At 34.8% G+C, this 26,346-nt stretch overlaps 2 protein-coding genes across 2 annotated transcripts in view; one reads left to right on the forward strand and one right to left on the reverse strand.

Moving 5' to 3' along the window:
• LOC109325765 (digalactosyldiacylglycerol synthase 2, chloroplastic-like) overlaps positions 1 to 4,083 on the forward strand; it is a 9,948-nt gene extending 5,865 nt beyond the window's left edge. The window contains exons 4-5 of the mRNA XM_019558315.1: positions 2,129 to 2,478; positions 3,314 to 4,083. Coding sequence (XP_019413860.1) covers positions 2,129 to 2,478; positions 3,314 to 3,818 — 855 coding nt within the window. The 3' untranslated portion in view covers positions 3,819 to 4,083. The remainder of the gene's footprint in view (positions 1 to 2,128; positions 2,479 to 3,313) is intronic.
• Positions 15,174 to 24,697, reverse strand: LOC109325466 (SPX and EXS domain-containing protein 1-like). Its single transcript, XM_019557862.1, has 13 exons — positions 24,527 to 24,697; positions 22,831 to 22,937; positions 22,089 to 22,127; positions 21,863 to 21,955; positions 21,655 to 21,771; positions 18,678 to 18,773; positions 18,226 to 18,339; positions 17,904 to 17,957; positions 17,596 to 17,643; positions 16,964 to 17,114; positions 16,023 to 16,188; positions 15,740 to 15,809; positions 15,174 to 15,663 (listed from the first exon to the last, which is right to left on the reverse strand). Exons 2-13 carry the CDS (start codon positions 22,894 to 22,896, stop codon positions 15,415 to 15,417), a joined length of 1,263 nt encoding a protein of 420 aa, XP_019413407.1. The 5' UTR covers positions 22,897 to 22,937; positions 24,527 to 24,697; the 3' UTR covers positions 15,174 to 15,414.

Below are 26,346 nucleotides of genomic sequence, written 5' to 3' on the forward strand. Positions count from 1 at the left end.
TGTGAAGTTTGCCAGAGGAGTAAGTATTCTAACTTAGCTCCTGCAGGGTTGCTTCAACCCTTGCCCATTCCTCAGCAAGTCTGGATGGATATATCCATGGACTTCATTGGTGGCTTGCCTAGAGTAAGAGGGAGGGATACTATCTATGTTGTGGTTGATAGGCTCACAAAATATGTTCATTTTGTTGCCTTGGGTCATCCATACTCTGCAAAGGATGTGGCCACAGTATTTTTTGAAGGAAGTGGTCAGGCTTCATGGGTTTCCTAATACTATAGTCTCAGACAGGGATCCTCTGTTTTTAAGCAAATTCTGGAAGGAATTGTTCAAGCTAGCTGGCACTCAGTTGAATATGAGTACATCCTACCATCCACAAACAGATGGTCAGACAGAGGTTACCAACAGATGCTTGGAGACTTACCTCAGATGCTTTGTAGGCCCTAATCCTAAGCTGTGGGTGGAATGGTTGCATTGGGCAGAATTCTGGTTCAATTCTAACTACCACACTTCAGCAGGAATGACTCCTTTTAGAGCACTGTATGGAAGGGATCCCCCTTTGTTGATAAAAGCAGGGACCATACCTTCCAAAATAGAGGAGGTTAATCAGTTGTTTGCCCAAAGAGATGGGATACTTGAAGAGTTGAAGGGAAACGAAGAATTGAAGGGAAATTTGGTCAAGGCTCAGAATCTCATGAACAACAAGCAGACAAGCATAGGAGGGATGTGGAATTTCAAGAAGGAGATTGGGTGTTTCTCAAGTTGCAGCCCTATAAAATGAGGTCCCTAGCTCTTAGGCCTTATGCTAAGTTAGCCCCTAGGTACTATGGTCCTTTCCAGATAGAGACTAGGGTGGGAACAGTGGCCTATAAGTTGGTTCTGCCTGCACAATCTCAGGTCCATCCAGTGTTCCATGTATCCTTGTTGAAGAAAGCACTCAAGCCTCATCAGCAGCCACAATCCTTACCTCCTATGTTAAATGAGGAGTGGGAATTGGTGGTTACTCCAGAAGATGTGTTGGACAGCAGGGAGGACAAACAGGGGAATGTAGAAGTTCTGGTAAAATGGAAGGATCTTCCAACACATGAGAATTCTTGGGAATCAGCAGCCTCAATACAAGACAAATTCCCTGATTTCCCACTTGAGGACAAGTTGGTAGTTGAAGAGGGGGGTATTGATAGGGTTAGAAAGAGTAAGCCTATAATTACAAATGTATATAGAAGAGGAAAGAGGAAAGTTTGGCTAAATGAATAAGCAAAACTCCTTCTTTGCCTTAGGTAGTTATTTCGGTTAGGCTTTAAAGGCTATAAATAGATGGGTGGTTGAGTAGTTAGTTAGTTAGAGAATTAATCATTTCTGATTTAGGAAATCAGAGTAACCTCTAGGATTCAGGAATCCTAGTTCATGTTCATCATCTTCTTGTAACTACTTTCTTCTATCAATAATAAACTTCATAGAACCCTTACAGAATCCTATTGATTCTGTGTTAAGGGTAATTCTTTTTCCTATCATCTTCTAATTTCTAATTCTTAGATACCAGTGTCTAACATTGTGGAAGGAGAGACCAGGCTCTTGAATAGCCTGTGCTACTAATGTAAACCATTTTTGTTCTTCCTTTTGGGTTCCATTGATCCAGAGAAGGACAAGGGTAATCAATAAAATTCCTTACCTTTCTGTTACTCTATATTCATCCAGTATCTATTAGAACCCTCATCTTCATCTTAGTGAATTTCTTCTTTCATTAAGAAAGGAAGACAATAGATTGCCTGCGCTCGGAATTCATGCTGTTCTAATTTGTTAGACAGACTGTTTAATCAGTCTAAATTGATTTTCAATAATCAGTGATTGCTTTTATTCTGAATTGTTCCACTTCTTTTACACTTTAATTAGACCCGTGTGTGTCTCTGTGTGTTATCTTGGTAAAGACTATGCTTTAATGATGCTTTTTGGTGTGTTCATTTGTGAGGGGGTGAAACCAATACTTCATCTGAAATAACATGAAGCTGTCCTTGTGCTCTTGCTAGTTAAGTTAATATGAGCTTCGTGACAAAGGAGACTTCATTCTTATTAATAGCCGTGAACACAATATTAACAATGCTCGCTCTCTTGGAATTAATCGACTGTAAAAATGCAGGTAATTAGGCTATCTGCTGCAACCCAGGATTACGATGGGTCTATCGTCTGTAACGTCCATGGAGTTAATCCGAAATTCCTTGAGATTGGCAAGAAAAAGAGGGAGCAACAACAGAATGGAGATCAGGCCTTTACCAAAGGTGCCTACTTTATTGGGAAGATGATATGGAGCAAAGGCTACAAGGAGCTGCTTCAACTTCTTCACGATCATCAAAAGGAATTAACTGAGCTTGAGGCTGATTTGTTTGGCAGTGGAGAGGACTCAGATGAAGTTCAAGAAGCTGTGAAAAAGTTGGAGCTGGCAATTAGAGTTCACCCAGCTCGTGATCATGCTGATCCTCTATTTCACGAGTAAGTTATTATTTGCTCACGCTATGTTTGGATTTCATTTTAGTTAGATGATAGATTTTACAAAAGGCTCTTCTTATTGGTATTAAAATGTGCCTGTGGTGCATAATTTGGAAAAGAAAATGGGAATCTGCATGTGCATCTTCAATTGAAGTTAACGAATCAAATATTGGAACCATAAGATTTAAACAAGCGAGTCAGGATAAAAGTTCGTGATAATTTAGCTGAAAATAATAATATATAATTCAGGCTTTTTATGAAGCATTATGTCGTCGTTCAATCCATGTAGCCGACCCCACGTAGTGGGATTAAGACTTGATTGTTGTTGTTGTATTTTGTGTATTTATGAGGTTTCAGCACCGGCACCATTCGAACCATGCAAGTATGTTTAATTATAAAATGAATATAGCACTATGTTTAATTCGCATCAAGATTTCTATGACTATGTTTGGAATCTTATCTTATGTCACTATGTAGTTGAGGATTCTTTACTAAGGGTTTGTTTGCAAGTTACCTTTTGGAGGGGAAGGGAAAGACTTGAGAATGAGAACTATAAAACAAACTTGTGAGAGCGTTCCTAAACCTTTCGTTCTCCTCCAAAAACCAACTTGCAAACAACCCAAGCAAATGTAGTTTACAGCTAGCAAGTTGACACTATATCAGTACTTATGAGTAGGAAAGTCAGCACTTGTACGATTTTTCTCCTCCGATCTTCCCAGTTGTTCCTTTAATCCATTTCATTTTCTTTGTGGCAGTCACTGAAATGAAAGACCTATTTGGCAATGTATTGATTGGAACTTGTATAATATATGATAACACTTTATTTCCTGTTTCTCAGTTACAAATTGTTTCTTAATCCAAGCACAACAGATGTGGTTTGCACAACAACAGCAGAAGCATTAGCAATGGGCAAAATAATTGTGTGTGCCAACCACTGCTCAAATGACTTCTTTAAGCAGTTCACAAATTGTTGGACTTATGATGACAGTGATGAATTTGTTAAACTCACACTTAAGGCACTGGCTGAAGAGCCTGCCCAACTTACTGATGCTGAGAGACATAACCTTTCTTGGGAGGCTGCCACCGAACGGTTTCTCAAAGCCGTGGATCTGGACAAACCATACGATCGAACATTGTCACGAAGTACGTCTAACTATATGTCTACCTCATTAAACTTGCAACAGACAGTAGAGGATGCATCAGCATTTGTACATCATGTAGCTTCTGGGTTTGAAATATCGCGAAGAATATTTGGCGCTATTCCAGATAGTTTGCAACCAGACGAACAACTACGCAAGGAGCTCGGATTGACTGATGCTGCTAGGAAACAAGAAAAAAATTGATATTGGATGCTGTGATATTAACATAGGAGTTACTTCGAAGTTTTGTCCTAAAGGTTCAAGAGAGGTATGCATGTGCAACATGGTCAATTTCTAGTCACTTGTGAAAAGCTTTGTTGATAGGAATAGATATGTAAGGAAGGTATCCCTTTATAGGACCAAGATGTTTAAAATAAAGCCTGTTCAAAGGCAAAAATTTATTTGTTTGTAGATGCTGAAATATCATAATTTGATGGCATGGATATTTTATTAATTTATTATGTTATAATCCCTATTACTTCTTGCTTTTAATTTAGGTCATTTGTCTGTTTAGCCTTGCTTGTATGCCCACCATGTTCACCGACATTTCTATTGGACAATGTTGGCGGCTTGTGAGCATAATTTAAGAAAAAAGAATAAAAATTCAAATAAATTATGATATAATATGATTTTTAATGCTGGTATATGCGTTAGCTCGTTTTAAAATGGATAGAACATCCAATTTTGTCTGTTAAGACAATGTAGACATGTCAAACACACTTAAATTTTGCAGGCAAGGACAAAACAATCACAACCTATTTTGCCAGCTCTATGTACAAGTAAGAATTACAGTAGTTGCAGAAATTAAAAAAACTTGTGCTTTCCTTTTCTTTTTCTTTCTTCTAGTACCTGGTTCGTGTTTCAATTCTATTTACACTTATAGAAGATTACAAATACTGAGGTTTGGAAAAAATCATTTTAATTCCTCAAATTATCCTTTTTACCAAAAATATCTAGCCATGATCATATTGCTAGTTGGTTCATCAAGAAATTTTGAGGGATTATTTAGATAAGTTATAGTCCAATGAGGATTCAAGTTCATTATTAGTATGATTATGATAGTCCTACATGCAAACTACGTTATCTTTGATACCTTATGCATACTTTATGATCAATATTGATGATTCCTAAAATGGACTAAGTTTATCATACAAATACCTTATAGGCATTGGACAACAAAGAAATATATTGCTTTCCGTAATTAGGGTAATATGTACTCCCAATTGCTTTTTGGTGATCTTGACCTTCGGGCATATTGATTAGTTGAATTGTATAAGTATTGCATGAAAGTAATTAATTGAGAATTTGAATATCCAACTATATAAGACACTAACATCATGCATCATTTGTATATAGATGATACTGTTTGATTATATCCACTATTTCTTTGTCTTGTCACTTTAATGACACAATCTATGTAATTTCATGTTACTCTCCTTGTATTGGTATCTTACTCTCTCATATATCTTATCTTTTGTCCATATTATATTTATACATAGGATTGTTGCATATGTATTATGTATATTTGTTATTGGAAGAAAAAAAAATTCCTTTGTTTCAGTGACTTGATTTTGTATTTAGTTTATGTTAAACCAAATGTTTAATGAAAATGTACATGAGAGATTTATTTTAGAAAAAAATAACGTTTATTAATCATGTTTATAAGTTTAATAATGCTTTTGTAAATCCTCCATATTTGAAAGGAAAAATTATATTGAACATGATTTAAAGCTTTGATGCGAACTTCCTTGGCACAAACCTTGCAACGACCATTCCATGGGAGAATAAGTGTATTTAATGTGTATAAGTTGAAGGGTGATAACAAAGTTAATGATGTAGAAATGTAAATGGAATATGTATTAATGGAACCAGACTCCTCTCCATTGTAATTCAGTGTAAGTTAAAGCGATAAAAATGTCTTTGTCTTTTAGTTTTCATGTATATTTTTATCTTACTATCCTATCCAATAATAGAGAGGAGTCTGACTCGTATTAATGGGGTAACAACCAATGGTTGATAAATTAGTGATTGGATCCTACAGAAGATGATTAGCTCAATGATAAGTCTCTAAACCGGTTTCAACTAAGAATTAAGAAGAACAATCCTCACAATGTACACTAAGCACTAGTTTAAGCAAAGGATTCTTTATATGATTAAAAAAAACTTAGGTGCATATAAAGGGCAACTGCCAAGATAAGAAGAGAACCCCATAAATGAAAATGTAAGTTCTAAAATCTGTTGGGCAAAGAAGATGTAATGTTTGAAAAATCATATACTTGTTAGAATGAGATTGCAACTAAGAAGAAGTGAATTAGTTGACTTAAAATTATAGTCATTTTTTCTACAATATTAAGAGTTAAAGTATAGTGGAAAATATATGTAGAAATTAAACAAATAAATAATCAACGAGATAAGGGAGAAGAGAATACACAAGGATTTTTATATTGGTTTACCTTCTTATCCACCGAAGGCTACGTCCAGTACTCTTGCAGTACAAGAAATTTCTTCACTAAACATTATGAGTTGCAATTACAATATCTCACCCCGAGATCTATATGTACCTTACACACTCCCTAATCCTTATTCATTCTTGAAAAAACAAATTTCCAAGTGATTCTAATCCCTTTTCTTATCACACCCTTGTGAAATAAAGTATTATGCAATAATAATGAAAAATGTACAACAATGACAGATTCTCTTTACAAGTTTGAAAGTAATATAACTTGCAATTCAATAACTCTTTTGTATACTTAGTAATAATGCTCTTTATAAGTTGATAAAGTTTGAAACACTTTACTTTAAACAACTTCAGAAAAATCAACTTTGAAAGTTTAAGAACTAGTTGTTAAAAGTGCGGAAAATAAATTCAGAATGTGTGTAAGAGTTTTTAAAATTTGTATAAGAGTTGTGTATTTGTGTTGTAAGATTCAATGCCTTTAAATAGACTTTCCCATCACCCATAGTGCCTCTACGAAAAAGTAGGAATAGATTGGAGTGAAGACATTTTGTTTGGAATGAAAACCTTTCATTTTGAAATCTCATACAACAGCCCTCAGTAATCGATTACAACCAGTGGGTAATCGATTACCCAAACATTTTGTCAACTGGGCATTTAAATTTGATTTAGAGTAATCAATTACAACAAGTAGGTAATCGGTTACTCAACTTCATTAAAACCGGTAATCTATTACTCAAAGACAATAATGGATTACTCTGATCAGTTTTAAGTTGGATAACTCTTTTCTCACACACGTAACTTGTTACTTAGATGCAGTAACCCATTACACACTATTTTTGAAAATTGTTGAGTATATTGAAGTGTTTCAATTTTCTTTTTAAAAACAGTTTGAGCATTACTACTATTGTATATTCAAGAGTATAGGGTAGAAGTACCTATTTAGACTTAAACTAATTTATCTTGAAGTTTTGTCTTCTTTGTCTTAATAAGTATTCTTCTTTTTCTTCTTTTTGGTGATGTTGGTGTCTTCATCAAAACCGTGTCAATGTCAGGAGCAAAGATCTTCTTCACAATACTCATTGTTGGGAATCCTTCCTAATTGATATAGAAGCAAGACCAATGAATCTTGGTAGATGAACTAGTGAGTACATTCAATGATGGATATTCCAAGGTCTTGGAATTGTTCCTTTACTCTTGATAACTTTGAAGTCTAACTTAGAAAGTTGGAGTAGCACTTTTCAAGATGTCTTGAAAAGTATGACAACTATTAATCATCCATTATGTCTTCATGATGAAGCATTCCTCTCCATCACTATATATAAGGGACTTGGGAGGAAGAGATGCAACAAGCAAGTGAGAAAGAATAACATGAGAGTTTATATCCATATAGTGTGAGATTTGTATTCCTAGTGAGATGCTAAAGAGAGTTTGTATTTCCATCTTTTTTGGGTGAGATTGAGTATTATCCTCTTAGTAAGAGAGAGTCAAATATTGTAATCCTACTTTATATAGTGGAGATATTTTCTAGACTAGGTCCCATGGTTGTTTCATTCTCGCATTAATGAGGTTTTCTCCATATTAAAGTTATTGATGTTATTCTTCTACTCTTCTCTATTTTCTTTATCTACTTGTTGCTTCTGCAAGTGTCCATTTTGCATATCACAGAGGTGAGAAATTGGTTCTGAATTTCCCAATAGTGGTATTAGAGCTCTCAGGTTCATTCGGGGAGCTTAGCCTATATAGTCCAAGATGGAAGGAGCTGCTAATATATCTTTTGATGAAGACATGTTCAAGTTGACAGCTGACAACTATTCCTACTGGAAGCTCATGATGGTGGATCATTTATATTGCAATGATATGCATGTGCCTATTTCTTGCAAAGACAGGCCATAAGATAAAGGTAATAGAGATTGAGAGCTTTCAAAATTGAAAAGTTGTTGCAATGATTCGGAAGTATATTAATAGAAGTTTATTTGAGCATGTGTCCACATATACAAATGCTTATGAGTTCTAGTTGAAACTTGAATCTATGATTCAAAAGAAAACTCCCAAAAATAAAGCATCTCTTGTCAGAAGGCTGGTGAAACTCGACTACATAGATGGTTAGAGTATGATAGAGCACTTGAATTCATTCAAGGGTCTTGTCAATCAATTGACAAAGATAGATATGAAGATAGATGATGAGCTGTAAGCACTTCTACTACTGAGTTCGTTGCCTGAAAGCTAGGATACATTGGTGGTCATGCTCAACAACTCAATCCCTGATAGGAAGGTCTCAATGTACACTATTTCAGATAGTCTATTGAATAAAAAATCCAAAAGGAAAGAAAATGGTACATCCTTCCATTTCGAAACAAATGTTGTGGAGAGACGTGGAAGAAGTGAAAATCATGGGAGGAATGAATCTCATGGAAGAACCAAAAGCAAATTTAGATGTCGTTCTCAATCTCGCGTGAGGTCAATAACATGCTATTATTGTAGTAAAGAAGTTCATAAGAGATTTGAATGCAGGTTCCTGAAGAGAGACAAGAAAGCTGGAAATGCTCATGAAGATTTAATTGATCTAAAGAAAAATAGTCATAAGTCTACCACAACCGTCGCCGTAGACGATGATGTTCTCCTCATTAAAGAAGACAATCACCTAAACGTTGCATATGGTGATTATGCTTAGATCGTTGATTTTGGTGCTTCTTTCCATGTAAGTCCAAATGAAGGTTTCTTATCAAACTACAAGAAAAATGATTATGATACTGTGAAAATGGGAAATATGTTACTAGCAAGATTGTTCGATTTGGTGATATTATGATGCTAACAGACATGTCGCAGATATGCGTCTCAACCTTATCTCAACGGGTAAGTTGGATGATGTTGGTTTTGTAAGCCACTTTGGTGCTGGAAAGTGGAGACTAGTAAAAGGCAACCTAGTTATTGCTAGAGGCTCAAATGAAAGATCTTTATACATTATGTAAGGAGAAATTTATTCTAGAGAAGCAAATGTTGCTACCGACTCCAAAAATATTTGGCATAGGCGATTGGGACACATGAGTGAGAAAACACTTCATATGCTCGCCAAAGACCACCTTTCAGGTATAAAATGTCAAATTTTCGATTCCTGTATTTATTGTCTTTATGGTAAACAACATAGAGTCAATTTTCAGAGAACAGACAATTCCTCATGGATAGATGAAGTACTTAAATTGGTGCATTCAGATGTTTATGCGCCACCTGAAAGATCTCTTGGAGGATCCTAATACTTTGTCACGTTCATAAATGATCACTCTAGAAGAGTATAAATGTACTTATTGAAAAGCAAATATCAAGTATTATCAGCATTCAAAGAGTTCCATGCACTAGTACCACCTGAGATTGGGAAGAAGTTGAAGTGTCTGAAAGTAAACAATGGTGGAGAGTATTGTGATCCATTTGAAGCCTATTGCAAGGCTTAGGGTATCAAACTGAAAAAGACACCACCAAAGACTCCTCAATTGAATGGAGTAGCTAAGAGGATGAACCACACAATTGAAGAGAAGATTATATGCATGTTGCAAGATGTCAATCTCCCCAAGCCTTTTTAGGGTGAAGCAGTGAATAGTGTAGTAGATCTAATAAATTAGACACCTTCAAGACCCCTTAACGGAGAAATTCCAGAGGAAGTATGATACAAGAAGAAGGTATCCTTCAACCACCTGAGACTATTCGAATGCAGAGCCTTCGTTCACATTCTAAAATATGAGAGAAATAGGTTGCATGCTAAGACCAAGGAGTGCATTTATCTTGGATCCCCAAAGGATGGATTTGGGTACAGACTATGAGATCTGTTAAACAAGAAAGTTGTGAGTAGCAAAGATGTTGTGTTCTTTGATGATCAGGAGATCAAATATGTTCATAAGAAAATCCAATGCAAGTCCAAAGTTCACATTGACTCAGGGGGAATGATTCTTCAACATACAAATCCTGATCATCAGATAGATCCAGAACATATAGACCAACAGGCAGATCCTGCTCACACTGAACTTGACCAGATTAATGAAGAGTCGGATCATGACAAAGTGGTGGTAGACACACAAATGCATCATGAACCCGACCTATTCCAGCATCATATGCAAGTTGAACTGAGACGGTCCGGAAGAGGCATAATATCTTCTTCAAAGTATCCTGAAGAAGATTATATCACATTGATAGATAATGGTGAACTTCAAGACTTCTCAGAAGCTATGCAAACAACTGATAAAGGAGAATGGATTAAAGCCATGGAAGATGAGATGAACTCATTACATGAGAACCACAATTATGACCTGGTGGAGTTTCCCAAAGGAAGAAAAGCCTTGAAAAACAAATGAGTTTATAGGCTTAAAGTTGAAGAAGGAAGCTCGAGACCATGGTACAAAGCTGAGATTGTTGTGAAAGGGTGCAATCAGAAGAAATGAGTTGATTTTGATGAGATATTCTCACTAGTGGTGAAGTATTCCTCCATAAGAGTAGCATTGGGTCTTGCAGCTAGCCTAGACTTAGAAGTTGAACAACTGGATGTCAAAACAACTTTCTTACGTGGAGACAACGAAGAAGAAATCTATATGGAGAAACCAGAAGGTTATGAAGAACCAGGAAAGAAACACTTAGTATGTGGTCTGAGTAAGAGTTTATATGGTCTGAAACAAGCCTCAAGACAGTGGTAGAAGAAGTTTGAATCTTTCATGACCAAATACAGTTTCGAAAAGACAATTGGTGATCATTGTGTATTCATTAAAAGGTATGAAGATAGAAACTTTATTATCCTCCTGTTATATGTTGATGATATGTTAATCATTGGACGTGACAAGACCAAGATTGATGGTTTGAAGAATGCTTTAAGCAAGTCTTTTGCTATGAAAGACTTGGGTCCTGCAAAGCAGATCCTTGGAATGAGGATAATCAGAGATCGTTCCAACATGTTGTTATTGTTATCACAAGAGAAGTACATAGAGATAGTTCTCAAGAGATTCAACATGGATAAGGCAAAGCCTATTAGTGTTCCACTTGCTGGAAATTTCAAGTTAACACCAAGGCAATGCCCAACTAGTGATGAAGAAAGGAAAGAAACGAGTAGAATGCCTTATTCCTCTATGGTAGGAAGCCTAATTTATTCTATGATTTATACAAGACCTCATATTGCCCATGCAGTTAGAGTTATGAGTCGGTTCTTATCTAATCCTAGTAAAGAGCATTGGAATGCAATAAAGTGCATATTAAGATATCTGAGTAGAACTATCAAAAGATGTTTATGTTTTGATGATGAAGATCCTATGTTAGTAGGATACATAGATGCTGACATGGATGGAGATGTAGATTCTAGAAAATCTACATAAGCTTATCTAACTACCTTTATAGGGGGAGCTGTATCTTGGCAATCCAAGTTACAAAGATATGTTGTATTATTAACAACTCAAGCATAATATATTGCAGCATCTGAAGCCGGCAAAGAGATAAAATATATGAAAAACATCTTGTCTGAGTTAGATCATGTTCAAGATAAATATGTTTTGCATTGTGACAACCAAAATGCAATTCACCTAGCTAAGAATCGTACGTTTCATTTTCGGACAAAGCACATTGATTATTGTTATCATTGGATACAAAATGCTTTAGAGGATGGTAAGTTTCAAGTATAAAAAATTCATACATATGACAATTGGTCCGACATGACATGATGACCAAGACAGTTTCACTCAAGAACCTAACAAATTGTTGCAAAGGTGCGGGATTGGTGATACCCATCAATTAATTCAGGAAAGGGGAGATTTGTTAGCAATCATTCCTAATTGATGTGAAAGCAAGACCAATGAATCTTGGTAGATGAACCATTGAGTACATTCAATGATGGCTATTCCAAGGTATTGGAATTATTCCTTGACTCATGAGAACTTTGAAATCTAACTTAGAAAGTTAGAGTATCAATTTTCAAGATGTCTTGAAAAGTATGATAACTATTAATCATCCACTATATCTTTATGATGAAGTCTTCCTCCCATTCACTATATAGGGGACTTGTGAGAAAGAGATGCAAAAAGCAAGTGAAAAAGAACAACATAGAAAGAAAGTGAGAGAGTTTATATCCATATAGTGTGAGTTTTGTATTCCTAGTGAGATACTAGAGAGAGTTTGTATTTCCATCTTTTTTGGGTGAGATTGAGTGTTATCCTCTTAGTAAGATAAAATCAAATACTATAATCCTACTTTCTATAGTGGAGATATATTCTAGACTATGTCATGTAGTTGTTTCCTTCTCGCATTGAGGAGGTTTTTTCCATGTTAAAATTTTTGGTGTTACTCTTCTCTATTTTCTTTATCCACTTGCCGCTTCCGCATGTGTCCATTTTGCATTTCATAGAGGAGAGAAATTGGTTCTGAATTTCCCAACACTCATAATAAAAATATGTAGTCCATACTTGAAGGTAGATATGGCAAAACAGATTGTCTGACCCATTTTGCACGCAACAACAAATGTCCACAAAAATTTAAGTTAGCGCGAACGTGGCTGTATTAGCTTAACGAACAAAATTTAATATCCTGTCCGTTTTAAAATGGGCTAACGGGCGGCCCGTATGTATTATTGAATAATTAAAAAATTATAAAAAGTTTATATAATAAATAAAATAAAATTAAATAAAGTAGTTGAAGATAAAAAATTAACAAATATTTTGATATTTTGTATGAAGTTTAACAAATCACATTAGATTATAATTGTTTTATGGATTAAAAATCACATTACATCATTACTTATTTAAATTTTCTTAAAATTATGTTTGTGTGTCGCTCGCATTGTCCAAAGGAAATGCTCACAGGCTTGGCGGGCGAAATGAGAAAAATGTATATGCCCTGCCCGTAAAAAAATGTGGGCGTGCCCATAGACATTGTTCGTTTTGCCATCTATACTTGACGGGTCTAGAACCACTTATTTAAAAATGTAAATGACAATTAGTCAAGAAATTGTAAGAAATATGAAAAGTTGTCCTCACACATGGCCAAGCTGTGTGGTGTCGCATGTCTGAATCCAAGGACAACATGTCCTCGTCGTGTCCCATGACACAACCATGTTAGCTAAGGTCCTCAATCCTGTAATGCAAATAGAGATGGCAAAATGGGTCGCCCGACCCGTTTAGTCCGCGCCCGCAAATGCCTGCAAAAAGTTAAGCAGGCGCAGACATGCTCGCATTGGTTAATGGACAAAATTTATTGTTCTGCCCGTTTTAAAATGGGCTAACAGGCTTACGGGTGGCCCGTGAACATTGTTGAATAATTAAAAAATTAAAAAAAATTCATATAATAAAACGAGCAAAACGAGTCGAGCGAAACGGGCAACTTCATAATGAACCAAACATAAATAGTTCCTTAAAAACTTTAATATGTGGTTTAGTTTATTTTCAACGATTCTTAAATTTCTAAAATCATGAACCAAACATAAATAGTTCCTTAAAAAATAATAAAATCAAACCATGCAACTGAACACAACTTCATTTTGTAGTTTGGTTCGGTTCCACTAATTTCATGGTTTAAACTTACACGGCTAATAATATGTGATTTTCATACCTATTTAATAATCCTCGGGGAAACTCTTAATGAAGCAAATTTTGAATGAAGCGAGGTAATACTTTAATGGAAAAACAATTAAGTAGTGAAAATTAGATGCAGCAATACATTAAAGTTCAAGTAGGAAATTCCAGAGAAGTTTCAAGTGAGCAAAAAATGATGATATAAACCACCTAAGGAATTGACAATCAGAAGCAGTAAGATTAACCAACAGCCGGGGATGTCCTCCCTAAGCGCGGTGGTTTTCATTTTGTTGAGTGTGAGTGAGGAGGGTACTATGCATTTTCGGGTTTAGTCGCTCAGCGAATCTTGTTTTATCGCTAAGCTAGTTTCTTTCGCTCAACGAATCTTGTTTTATGGCTAAGCTAGTTTCTTTCGCTCAGCAATTTTCTGGCACTAACTATTGTTTTTCTCACTAGGTGTCGCTCAGCGCCAGTTAGCGAGCGGTTCTGGCCTAGTTGTCTGTGCTCGCTAAGCAAGACTTTTATTTCTTGTAGATCTTAGGTTTGAGATATCAACCATGACATCCAATAACATTTTTTCACACACCAATTACTGGATGGACTTTCAGTGTCAATGCATTTGCACTGTCTTATGGGCAGACCCAAGGGTTCAGCAGAGGGAGATAGTTCTAAATGGCCAAGTCAAAATGATGGTTATTATTGGCTTATTGAGTTGAAACTGAAATTGCTGGAAAGGAAAACAGAACTGGGTTTTTTTCATGTCTAACATAATCCACGGTGTGGTGTACACCACAACCTGGACATGGATGCTTCGGGCACGAGCAAAATAAGGTCAGCGACCGTGAATCATTCTATACCCTGGTGGTGGATGCTTCAGCCATAAAAAACACATGAATTAAATAACAACCTCCTCCTGATGTCAAACATGAATCTTACATGTTCATCATTGATTTATCGATTTTAAGCAGTAAAACATGGCATAATCTTGCACATCTTGGGTAATTAGTCGGGTGCCCGGGTCACATAAAAAATGGTGCCCGTATTCATGATTTTATAACATAGTGGAAAAATTGGAAGTGGATCAATGCTGCTTCCAATCTTGTTCACACTATCACAAACTAGACCACATCTTGAGTGAAAAAGAAGCTGACCAACCAGAACTTACTTCAATTGCTCAATAAAACATAGTTGTTATTTAATAAGATAAGACTTGGTTGTTGCTGTTCAATTTATTGTTATACAAGTGTTATGGAATTTGGACCGGGTTCAGAAACCACGAGATTAAAGGGTTCTTTGAATAATATCATTAAGTTCACATCAAATAACTGAAATGCAATGATTAAGTGTATTAACCAGTTCTTCTTAGTAGCATCACAAAACACATACATACTCTTGTTACAAATGCTGATATATGGAACCAAAAAACAAATAGGGAAAAAATGCACCATCCTCTATGGCCACGATTCTCGAGTACTACTTGTTGCAGCCATTCATGCACGAAAACGATGAATATGTGCACGCAATTGTATGCTTCTTCATCGTCGACATTGAACTGTTGAGACTTCTCTTCCCATTCCAGAAGAAAGCATCTTTGCATGCATGCATGAACAGAGCCATTGGCTGCTTCAGCAATGGAATCTTCAAATCAGCGACATTCATGCCAATGCATAGAAAGTCCCTCATGTTGGTAGGCCAAAGAAACTTTTTTGTAGAAAAATGCTTTGGGATTAAAACTAATATTAAAGACTAAAACAATGAATTAGACCTAATGCTAATATTAAGACATTGGCAAAATTTGGGTGGCTATGTTTCTCTATACATCATGAATGTTGGAGCTTAGCAATTTCTCATCCTCACTTGAAATTTCGGTGAGTTGAATGCCCGACCGGGTCATCTTATTCCACTCATTTTCAACCCTAAAAAAGACCCATTGGAAGCGCCGGAACATCTCCAGAAGAGTCATAGTGAACACTGTCAGGTAGTTATGCCGGAGATGGGCAGATAATTTGTATGTCCATGAACATCTCAGAATAAAGTTGCTTCCAATTGCCCAAAAGTATATCTGCCACTCAGAGGGAAGGTTTGTCAGATCAAATAAAAAATGTTGTATCTTTGTAATAAAATGCATCACTTCTTACCCACTGTTGTCCATAAAACATGTTAGAAACTACACTTGGTTTGTTGAACTTGAATATGCGGGAAAAGCCGCTGTAAAACAAGGAAAACAAATCTCAGTATAATGCAGAACCGGCGTGAATACTAGTCGAAAAAATAGTGTCCCACAAAACTAGCATCTGGACACCCATGTGCATGTCATTTTGTTTCCGTAATTTTATCATAAGATTTAAACTTTAAACATTTTGAAGATGTTGCAATGTTTGTAACTAAAAATCTGAAAGGTAAAGATGATATATTTGGTACCTTAAGTCCCAATCTCTGGTTATATCCCAGTAAAATGAATAGAGTGAATTCACGACACTCGAGAGAAGCCACAGTGGCCGATAAAGAGATGTCCACTGTTCAGGGATGACATGATATTTAAGGGCAGAAAGAAAAATTACTGGGAATGCTGTTGAATATTTCAAAGCTGTAAAAAACAAGCACAAATGGAGTTAGAATAATAGGATCTCAAGCTAATAAGCCTTAGATAATAAAGAGTGCATGCAGCAATATACATGACTGCTCAAGAAAAAAATTATTGGGAGTGCTGTTGAATATTTTAAACAAGGCAAAAATATCTGAGACAGAGTCATGTTTCATAAATGACAAAGAGTGCTTGGAGCAATACACATGAGAGCACAAACAGTGTTGAACACCTTAAATGGGGGAACTTTCACTCAAGTACCAATAAGAACATTAATTTCATAGTGGTTATATACTTATATGGTCTCTAACTGTAACTATTGCAGTGGATTGGTATCTTATTGTAAGCCCTCAATCATAAGAAAATTAAATTAAAAAGAAAACCACAGCTAATATGCATAAGTTAACTCGCTCGGGAAGACATTAGTTTCATAGACAGAAAATATTGCTCGACTTATATGACAGCCAGCATAAATGCCAGAATTAAATGTGGGATGTTCATAGAACTTATCAAGAAACAAGGGATAGATGCAGAGTCATAAATATTAAACTAGAAACTATTTTTTGCCCCGATGAACACGGTGAATTCCTTGTCCATGAAAGAGAGATATGATGAATTTTAAAAGCTATGGAAAGCCTACTCCTGCGTTTTCCAAAAAAAGGTTTACATGGTTATAGACCATTTAGCTAACTGAGTAATTTATTCAATTACAAAAAGGACAACCGGGACATCTTACATGTACAGGACAGAAAGGGGAAAAGTTACAAAGAGCAATTACCATTGAAAAGACATGTTTTTTCTTTGGTATCCTTGTATTGACGAAGACATTGTAACAAACGCCATAGATAAGGAAGAACAAGAACTATTGGTATGGCAATTGAGTGACTGCCACAAACTGAATCAGCTTCAAGCCAAGCAATTGTAGCAACCTGCATAACATAAAACATAAAAATCACATATTGAAGAAAGGAAACACATACATCTTTACAGCAAAAGACGAAAGAGAATTGAAAAATAAAATCGAAGTTTTAATAAACCGCGACCCAGCTTAAGCACCAAATATATCAAAGTTTTAAATGCAAATGAGAAGATTATATAACATTAAAGGAAGATCACTGATAAAAATATAATAAAAAAACATATATTAAAAAAAATGGACACAAAAAAGGGGGGTAAAGTTTTTACTTCATGGCTTCAAATGATACAATGAGTTTTACTGAAATAATAGACTTCTTCTAGCTTACGAATATCGAAATAACTTTCATATACAATGAGTTGTGCATGAGGTAAATATTATATAAGTATTACAATCAAAAGATTATTTGAATAAATATCGACTCAAAATACATATTAAACTCTTCAAAAAACAAGAAATAGAGATTGGTATATTAGATTTGAACCATGCATTACCTGTCTGTTTACCATCCTACAAACTGAACGCTCCAAATCTGAAAACACCTGTATGCAATAAACAATTAAGAACGACAACTAGAAAGAGGAATGGACCATTATCAATAAAAGCATCAAGATATATAGATCATAGAAGTAAGTTTTTTGTTATAAATAAATGATCAACTCAGTAAGATGGCTATCTAAAAACTAACTTCAGAGCATTTGTAATGTGAGTCGACAAAGATAAAAAATTGACACAATAGCATGATTGATGAATTAAAATGAAAATTGCACCAAGAAATTTAGCATAAGCTTATATGTTGTACCTTAGCCATGGAGGTTAGAATATCAGCCACAAAAAAGTCGGGAAATGTTATTGGCTGTACGAAGAAAAGAACAATCATTTGTGAGACAAGATGACAGACTTTATAAATGTCATCCATGAGAAAATCAAGTAGCAAAATTAGAGAAACTAGTAAAATTAACTAAAAACTAGAATATCAAAATCAATCAAACTAGTAGAGCTCTAAGACTAATAAATTCACATCAATAAAGTATAAAAAGAATGGATATTCCAGGTGCCATGGTAGTCAAAGATTCGGATACACACTCAAAAGTCCATCTTTGGCATTATAGTCAAAATCTTGCCTGCAAAGGGAATGCTATCCGCCACAATGTCCTCAAAAAGAAGAACCGAGAAGACAAAAAGAAAATATCAAAGGGAAAAATCAAGATTACTGCAACAACAATGTAGAGAAGCACCTGCAATATGAATATAAGAGGATTAGAATATATGGTATACAAAACTACTCTGAGAGACAGAATCACAAGAAGAAATCTGTTTGATGGCATCGATAAAAAGTTATTTCTGATCTTATTAAAAAATTAATTTAAGACATCTGCTTCTAAATGAAATCATAATTAAGAATCCCCAACACCAACACAAAAATGACAGTTACATCTTACATTTTATGTGATGAAAAGAAAAAAACGAGCATATTAAAACACCCCAATGAATGCCATATTTAATGAAGCAATCAAATTCAAATGGTTGGGAGAAGAGAGAAAGCTGGAAGGAAAGAACAGAGCAGATACTAAACTGGTTGAGATGCAGCTAATGATACTTCCCCATGAGAATAAAGATAGAGATATGTGGTCATGCTAGTAGGGACGATAATTGTCATCCATGTGCTACACTGAAAATAACACAAGAGTTCAAGTTATTACATAAACATATATTATGAGTTCATAATAATACTTTAGTAGCATAATCAAACCAACCTATCGAAACAATTTCCAGATACTCTTTTGCAACAATTTAAAAGTTGATACAAGAACATCATGACAAGGCTACCATAATCAGTCCAATATGATAGAACAGAGAAGATAGAGATCAGCATTTTCTCAAGGATATTTATTAAAAAAAGGTCAGCCCAGTGTACAAGGCTCCCACCTGGTGGGGTATGGGTAGAGTAGATGGACACAACCTTGCCCTCACAAGTGAAGAGGTTATTTCCAGGATTTGAATCCATGACCTTCAAGTCACAAGGCAAGCAATCTTATTGTTGCGCTGAGGCTCACCCTCTTCGGAGATATTTCTTAGATAAAAAAAAATAAGAAAAATATAAAGAGAGAGAGGACATGAAATCCTCACAAGAAGGCAGCAAAAGGGATGAATCGATGAACACTAGTGGATAGGTGTCGCTCCTACTTTCTAGTAAGGGAATAGAAATACTACATAGTATTGAACCAAAAATGGGGAACTTAGCTCCTTATAGTAAGGGATGAATCAATGAACACTAGTAGATAGTGAACAATCCTTCCAATGCCAAGACCTCCCACACTTCAATTCTAATTCTTCCATACACCATACTTTTCCCTAGGAGTGAAATGAGCTGAACCCAGTCGAACTAGAGCTCAACTCAGTTCAACTCGATAAGGATTTACTCAGCTCGAAACTTGACTCGAGTTTGATATGAGTTATTTTTTTAGCTTGAGTTTGGTTTGGTTAAAGTTCGTGAACTGTTCGGCTCATTTGGAATTGGTTTATTTAGACAACTCAAATAATTAATTCATTTTTCAAAAATACTACAATAAGTTATATATATAAATATAACCTTTTTTAAATATATAATAACAATAAATGTAAAAAATAATGAACGAGACATAATAAACATAAAAAATTAGTTCATATATATATAAATATATCAATCCAGCTCATAAACCTAACAAGTTGAAGTCTATTCAGCTCAAGTTCAGTTCATTTATTTAACGAGCTCAATTTCTAGCTCAAGTTCGACTCATTTGTATGTTTATCATTATCAGCCCTACTTTTCCCTAATACCCCAATATATTATTCCTCTAATGTTTCTTGAATCCTCTACCCCCGTTCACCGCTTCCCAATAATTCACTATGTTACTTTAACTCTTTCCTCATTTGCACCTTTCATTCATTATAATTCCTTCTTTTCCCTTCACACATTCATGGAGTTCTATGATTAGAAGCACATCACAATCATTCTTGATCTGTTGTTTTATTGTATGACCACTTTCACTCACCCAATACAACATTCTCATATTTTTTAAACTTATCTTATGCTCTTGTTGACACTATATTATCCACCATTCATTATCATAAAGCAATGTCTTATGATTAAGTTAAAAGTTCCCTTATAGCTTGAGAGGCACCTTTAGACCACAAAAGAACAAATTAAGCATTCTTCAATCTCGCCCACCTAGCTTAAATCCTATGACTTACATCTCTGCCTCATACTTAATAAATTTGTATGTTAGATCAAAGATGCTTAAGTTGTGTGAATTGTGCTACAATATGATCTCCATTTTTTATCTCCAAGACATCTCTAAAAGAACCATGAGTTGAACATTAAAGGCAAGCTAAAAATTGACATTATCCCAAATGAAGTCTAGAGTAAAACAAGTGCCCTTAAACACCAAGGAACTTCTAAGATTCAACACTTGCCACAAGACCTAGATTTCTTTAACACCTTTCAAAATTTATAAGAAAAACTGGTGCAAATCCATAGGCAGACTGAATAATATAACAAACAAGTCTTAGTCCCACTAGGTGGAGTCGGCTATATAGATCGAACAACACCATAATGCTATATAATAAATCATGTCCATGCAAAGCATTGAACTCAAACCATTCTTGATTGTTTTGGATATGGTTTTTCTTAGTCTCTCTTTGCTTCTAGAAATTAGACTAACCTTCATTCGATCAACTCTCCTTACTAGGCTTCTAACGGTCTTCTCCACATATGCCCAATCACCTAAAACGCGATTCTACCATCTTTTCTACAATAAACCTCAATTTTCTTTCATGCATTCATTCCTAATCCTATCCTGTCTATTGTGTCCACTCATCCTTCCTAAGAAAATTTGCTGCAGAACAATGCAAAACCAGACGAACACCATTTCCCGAACTAGAGGGCAAATTACACACATATTGGGAGACAAGGCAGTGAGAGGCTTGTGCTTCAACAAAATGTTATTAGTTTTCATACAATTAATAACATCTGAAGACTGGCTAGCAGAAAACGTTTTCATCAAATGTTAGGAAGATGGGCAGGCCGCGGGACAGATGTCGATCTAATTTTAGAGTATTTACAATGTTAATAGAATAATATTTATTTGTAATTGTAGTACTCACTTTGTCATCAACTCTAGAGTATCAGCTCAGTGTAGCATGGAGCAAAGAGTGCTTCAACCTACAGACTTTCAATCCCCCCTCTGGCTAACCTTCTATCGACCCTCTAAAAATTACGTTTCATTGTTGACCATACAACAACCAAGCCTGTTTCCACTATGTGGGGTTGAAAAACCATTATCATCTAAATCTTTCTTAACAGTATCAGCTATAGTTGGGCTACCCTCCACCTAATTACAGTGCCTGAGTATTTATTACTTTCATTACCAATATGTTTCGAAGAATACAATATAGAGATTTCTGTGGTTGAATATTGATTGCCAAAATAAACAATGAAGAAAAAATCAAACAATTTTCCACTTTGCATTACATAATATTTTCTCCAAAAGGAAGGCAAAGAACCCGAATACCTTCCATATCTCATTGTGTGTAAGATGGTTTTGATCAATACCAAAAATCTTAGGATAGCTAACACTGGATTGTGGAAATACCCACAAATTCACTCCCCAAAGCCAGACCATCATAGTCTGCAACAACAATAAAACAATCACGTAACGTTCCACAAAATTTGTGTTAAAATATAGAACATATACATGAAAGGATTAACCCCCAACTCACCACAAGAAGGAGAGGGTTATAATACAAAAACGCCTCATATATAAACAGATCTCGCAAATTTGCATCCATTCTCATTACAGAATCCCAACCAACCTGATTAAGAGCAGGAAAAAGTGAATATTAGGTGTGAAATGGATAAAGAAATTATACGGGACTTTCTGAATAGAAGTTTACTGCTAACAGGGACACTCATAAACATTATAAAAGTGAAAAGACAGCATCTTACCTTGCAGCAAGTAAAGCCCCATATCAGAAAGAGTATCACCTAAGGAAAAACAGGCAGAGGTTCATAAACACCGGGAGTTAAAAAGTAACAGAGATATCAAAGACAGATATCCAATTGTAAAAGGAAATTACGATTAAATTGGCAGAGACTTCCACAGATTTAAAATTTCAGTCTGCACAAAAAAAATTCTTTTTTGTATCCTGAATAGTTTTTTATTAATAGAGCTCATCTAACATTACCACAGAAAATTGGAATTACATAAATGTTCAACAAATGCATTTCATAGATAAAACATTCTGCAACAAATTTTCTATAATCATAAATCGTAATGTAAGCTGCTCAGAAATACTATTAGCACAAGCAAAATAAATAAATGGCAATCTAGGAAGGAGAAAGTATTAATGGTTTGACACAGAGATCCAAGTGTAACATGAACGAAGACCAAACAAATAAAAAGAAACTCTCGCAATTTCATTACTACAGTGGTCATAAAGGGGTGTGTTTACAGTGTTCTTTTTTTCCCTCTTATCCCTTCTATTTTTCCTTTGGTGGTTCTGACCACATTATCAATATAACATTTTGTGGGCCTTCTTCTAAACCCAAGAAGCATTTACAAACAGAAATAAAAAATTATATTCCAGCTCAAAAGAGCCTTCCAGTCCATCTGCGAATCAGACAAATAAATCCCTAGAGAGAATGGTATCTAGCACAGCTACAATTCGTACATAATATACTAACGGACCTTGAACCTCCACAGAAAAGTAGCAGACGGCATAGCACTTTGCATGGGTGTCATTATATTCTTCATTGCATCAACACTATTATATTGTAGGGACGTTACGTCTGCTTCTGCAGAACAAAATCAAAATGAGTTAAAGGAGTGTGTGAGGATAAAAGGAAAGCACAACAATGTATTGGTACACAACCTGGGAAAGGGAAACTTAACAGAAATTAAAATGAATTTAGACCGATCAAAGATGGTTTCCACTTTCGAGCGTAAAAGAATATTTTTTATAAAATCATAGGATATTATTAAATGAATGAAAGGGGAAACGTGGCCCTGAACTTAACATCTTCCTCACCACTAATGGAACTCACACGCTTTACATAATCCAGATTCATTTCTAGTAACAGTGTTAGCACCCCGATCCTCTATTGGATTTGATAGGGGGAAAACATCGCTGAAATTTTCCATGGGGAACAATCTGTAATTCTACATTTTTTCACCGGGATCAGTCTAAAGTTCTTCAAATTTGCTTCAAAAGTTCAATAATTTATTCCTTTATAGCTTACCTTAAAAGAGATTAGCACCTATGTCATTATCAAATATAACTGTCAATCAGAACATGCACATTAACACAAGGCAGACATGAAACCTCCAATTATATTGTCATGATTCTTTGTATCTAAGTTTCTACCACTAAATTATGATCAGAAACATTCAAACTACAGTATGTGTACTTATCTTTCTGTGATAGAGCATATACACTAGTGTTGCACCTCCATAACACTAATGATTTACTACTTGTCAAGTTCTCATAAATATTATAGCAGTGTTATCCAACCAGACACTCCTAATTCATTAGTATAAACAACTTTGGACAACTAAACTGGAGTATTCATATTGTGGTACTCATGGAAATTAGAATACTTAGCTACCAAAGAGAAGGGCCCTACAGGCCTACATTATACTGTATAATACAAAATCAGACAACGGAAACAACCAAGCCTTTTCGTATTAGGCGAGAATGCGAGATTGGCTACATCAATCAAACAATGTCATAAATGTCCAATGTACATCATGTTAATAGACAAATCATTTATATCCAAGTCATTCTTAATGGTTCTACCTATAGTTTTCTGGCTCTCCTCCTATTTCTAGTGATTGAGTTACCCTTCATGTGTTACTCTTCGAGTCTCCGGACTAGAACTTTTACATGTCTTCTCCACACATACTTTTTCTATTTTTCTCCACACATACATGAAAAGCTAAAAGCAAGATTCTAACATCTGTTTTTTATTAATATTACAATTCTAGCCTCCTTTTCACAATAGGTGTTAACTCAACTTTGTCTAAAACTCATTCGTTTGTAATACAAAATTCAAACCTCACAAAACCCACTTGCAATGTTAGAATTATATATATACATATATCACAAATTTGACATGCAATACAATAGGAGCAAATTCATTTCAATTCTTCAATATATTTTAAACTTACAACAACTAAAATAAACAGCTTCAACTGGCACTTTCTCCAGCACATCACAGTGCAAGAATAGAGTCAGGAACGAAAACCCATTTCACAAAATGCATCAAAATCAAAACTTGAGAACAACCCATGATTCATAGAATCACATTGTTTCAGAAATTGTGATCATCAACTTTATGGGGTGAAAAGAAAAAGAAAAAAATTGAAATTGAATCAGATCAGTTACCTGTTATGGCCAGCGATTGAGTTAGATCTGAGAGCAGAATAATGGGGCACTACATGACAAGAAAAAGTGATGATGTTTGCGTCAATCTCAAATCGCTTTGCTTGCTTGCGTTATTGGTAATGAGACTGGCGAAAATGGAAAACTAAGAAAATCATAGGAATAAAATTCAACATAATTTGGAGAAAATTAAATAACTTTTACAGTTTTCATATTATTTTAAGTTTTAAATGGAAAGAAATATATAAAATAAAACATAAACTATTAGTCAAAAATAGTTTTACCGATTTTTTTCTTTTTATTTAATATTGACTGTATTAATTGATTTTCATTTAAAATTTAAAAGATAGTTTTAATATTAACATTAATATAATATATCAAATCTATTCAATGATCCAACATTAAAAACTAAAGAAACAAAAACTAAAACAAAGGAGTGAGGTCATGATCAATAAAAGTTTGATAGCCTAACGAGACTATTGACCAAATCTTGATACTAGTAGATGAGTGCAACCGAAGTTTAGCCATAAAATCTGCCACATGCTTGACCTCTCTAGCGTCAGCATTGATTACAATGACCCAATCACAAGCTAACCATCTACAAATACCAGTGACAAAGAACAAGATAAGAGTCATGCATTTTCTAACACCTGCAGGAATAATTTGTATCGCTTCCAAGCGAGGTAGTTAAAATCGAGATTCTACTTAGGATCGGGAGGTGAGTCAAAGATCGTAAACGTAGGATCGTAGCACGACTCGTAAGATCCTACTTATTAGTATATATCCATGCATAGAAATTCACACACACACACATATATATATATATATATATATTAATAAAAATTCATATATATAATACTCTAGAAGCAGTGTTGTTAAAACCGTACCGGTTATTAAACCGGTCAGGGTACTGGTATAGTGGTACAGTGGTTCAGTAATTAAACCGCATGCCGGTTAAACCGGACATACCTACTTATATTTATATATATATATATAAAGCTATAACAAAAAATTTCCAAATATGTAGATACTCAAATTTATAATCCATATTTATAATCTACTCAAAATTCACATAAATAAACAACTTTAAGTCTTTAACAAATTCAAAGTCTAAATTAAAAAACATATATCAATCCAAAAGTATCACTTAACAACCACAAAATATAAATAAATGACATAACTTCACAACTCACTCTATAAAACAAATAAATTTAGAGTTTTAACATTTAACATCAAGGAGTCAAAGTTATCTTATATGAATATTATATTTTTCTACCAAATATTATCTTCAGACAGTACTCCAAGATTACACAAATGTCAGTGAGATTACACACGAACGTTAGGAACCAAAATGTGTAATCTAAGTATGCTTTGGAAGCATGTGCTTTGAAGTGTTGAAGAAGAGTTTGAAAGATGGGTCACCTTGTAATGGGTTTTTAAGTTTTTAAGTTTTTTTTTAAAAAAAATATGTGTATAAACCAACCGGTTTAGTAAAATACCGGCCAGTTCACGGGTTTTGGTCGGTTTTGACCGGTTTTGATACTTGGGCGGTTCAACACATGTACCGTACCGGTTAGGGGCCCGGTTCACCGGTTTTCCGGTTGAACCGGCCGGTACGGTACGGTTTTTATAACTATGTCTAGAAGTCTAGATATTCATAAATATGTCTATATATTCATAAGTCATAATACTAAAGATATTTATAAAAATAAATTATGAAGTAATATATATTCAAGTAATAAGAGTCATAGATATAATATTTATAGGCAACATAGCAAAATAATACAACTCCACAAGTTTTACAATTGAAAATAATAGGGTTT

This window comes from Lupinus angustifolius, chromosome LG13, assembly GCF_001865875.1.
Source record: "Lupinus angustifolius cultivar Tanjil chromosome LG13, LupAngTanjil_v1.0, whole genome shotgun sequence".
In the NCBI taxonomy this organism is placed as follows: Eukaryota; Viridiplantae; Streptophyta; class Magnoliopsida; order Fabales; family Fabaceae; genus Lupinus; species Lupinus angustifolius.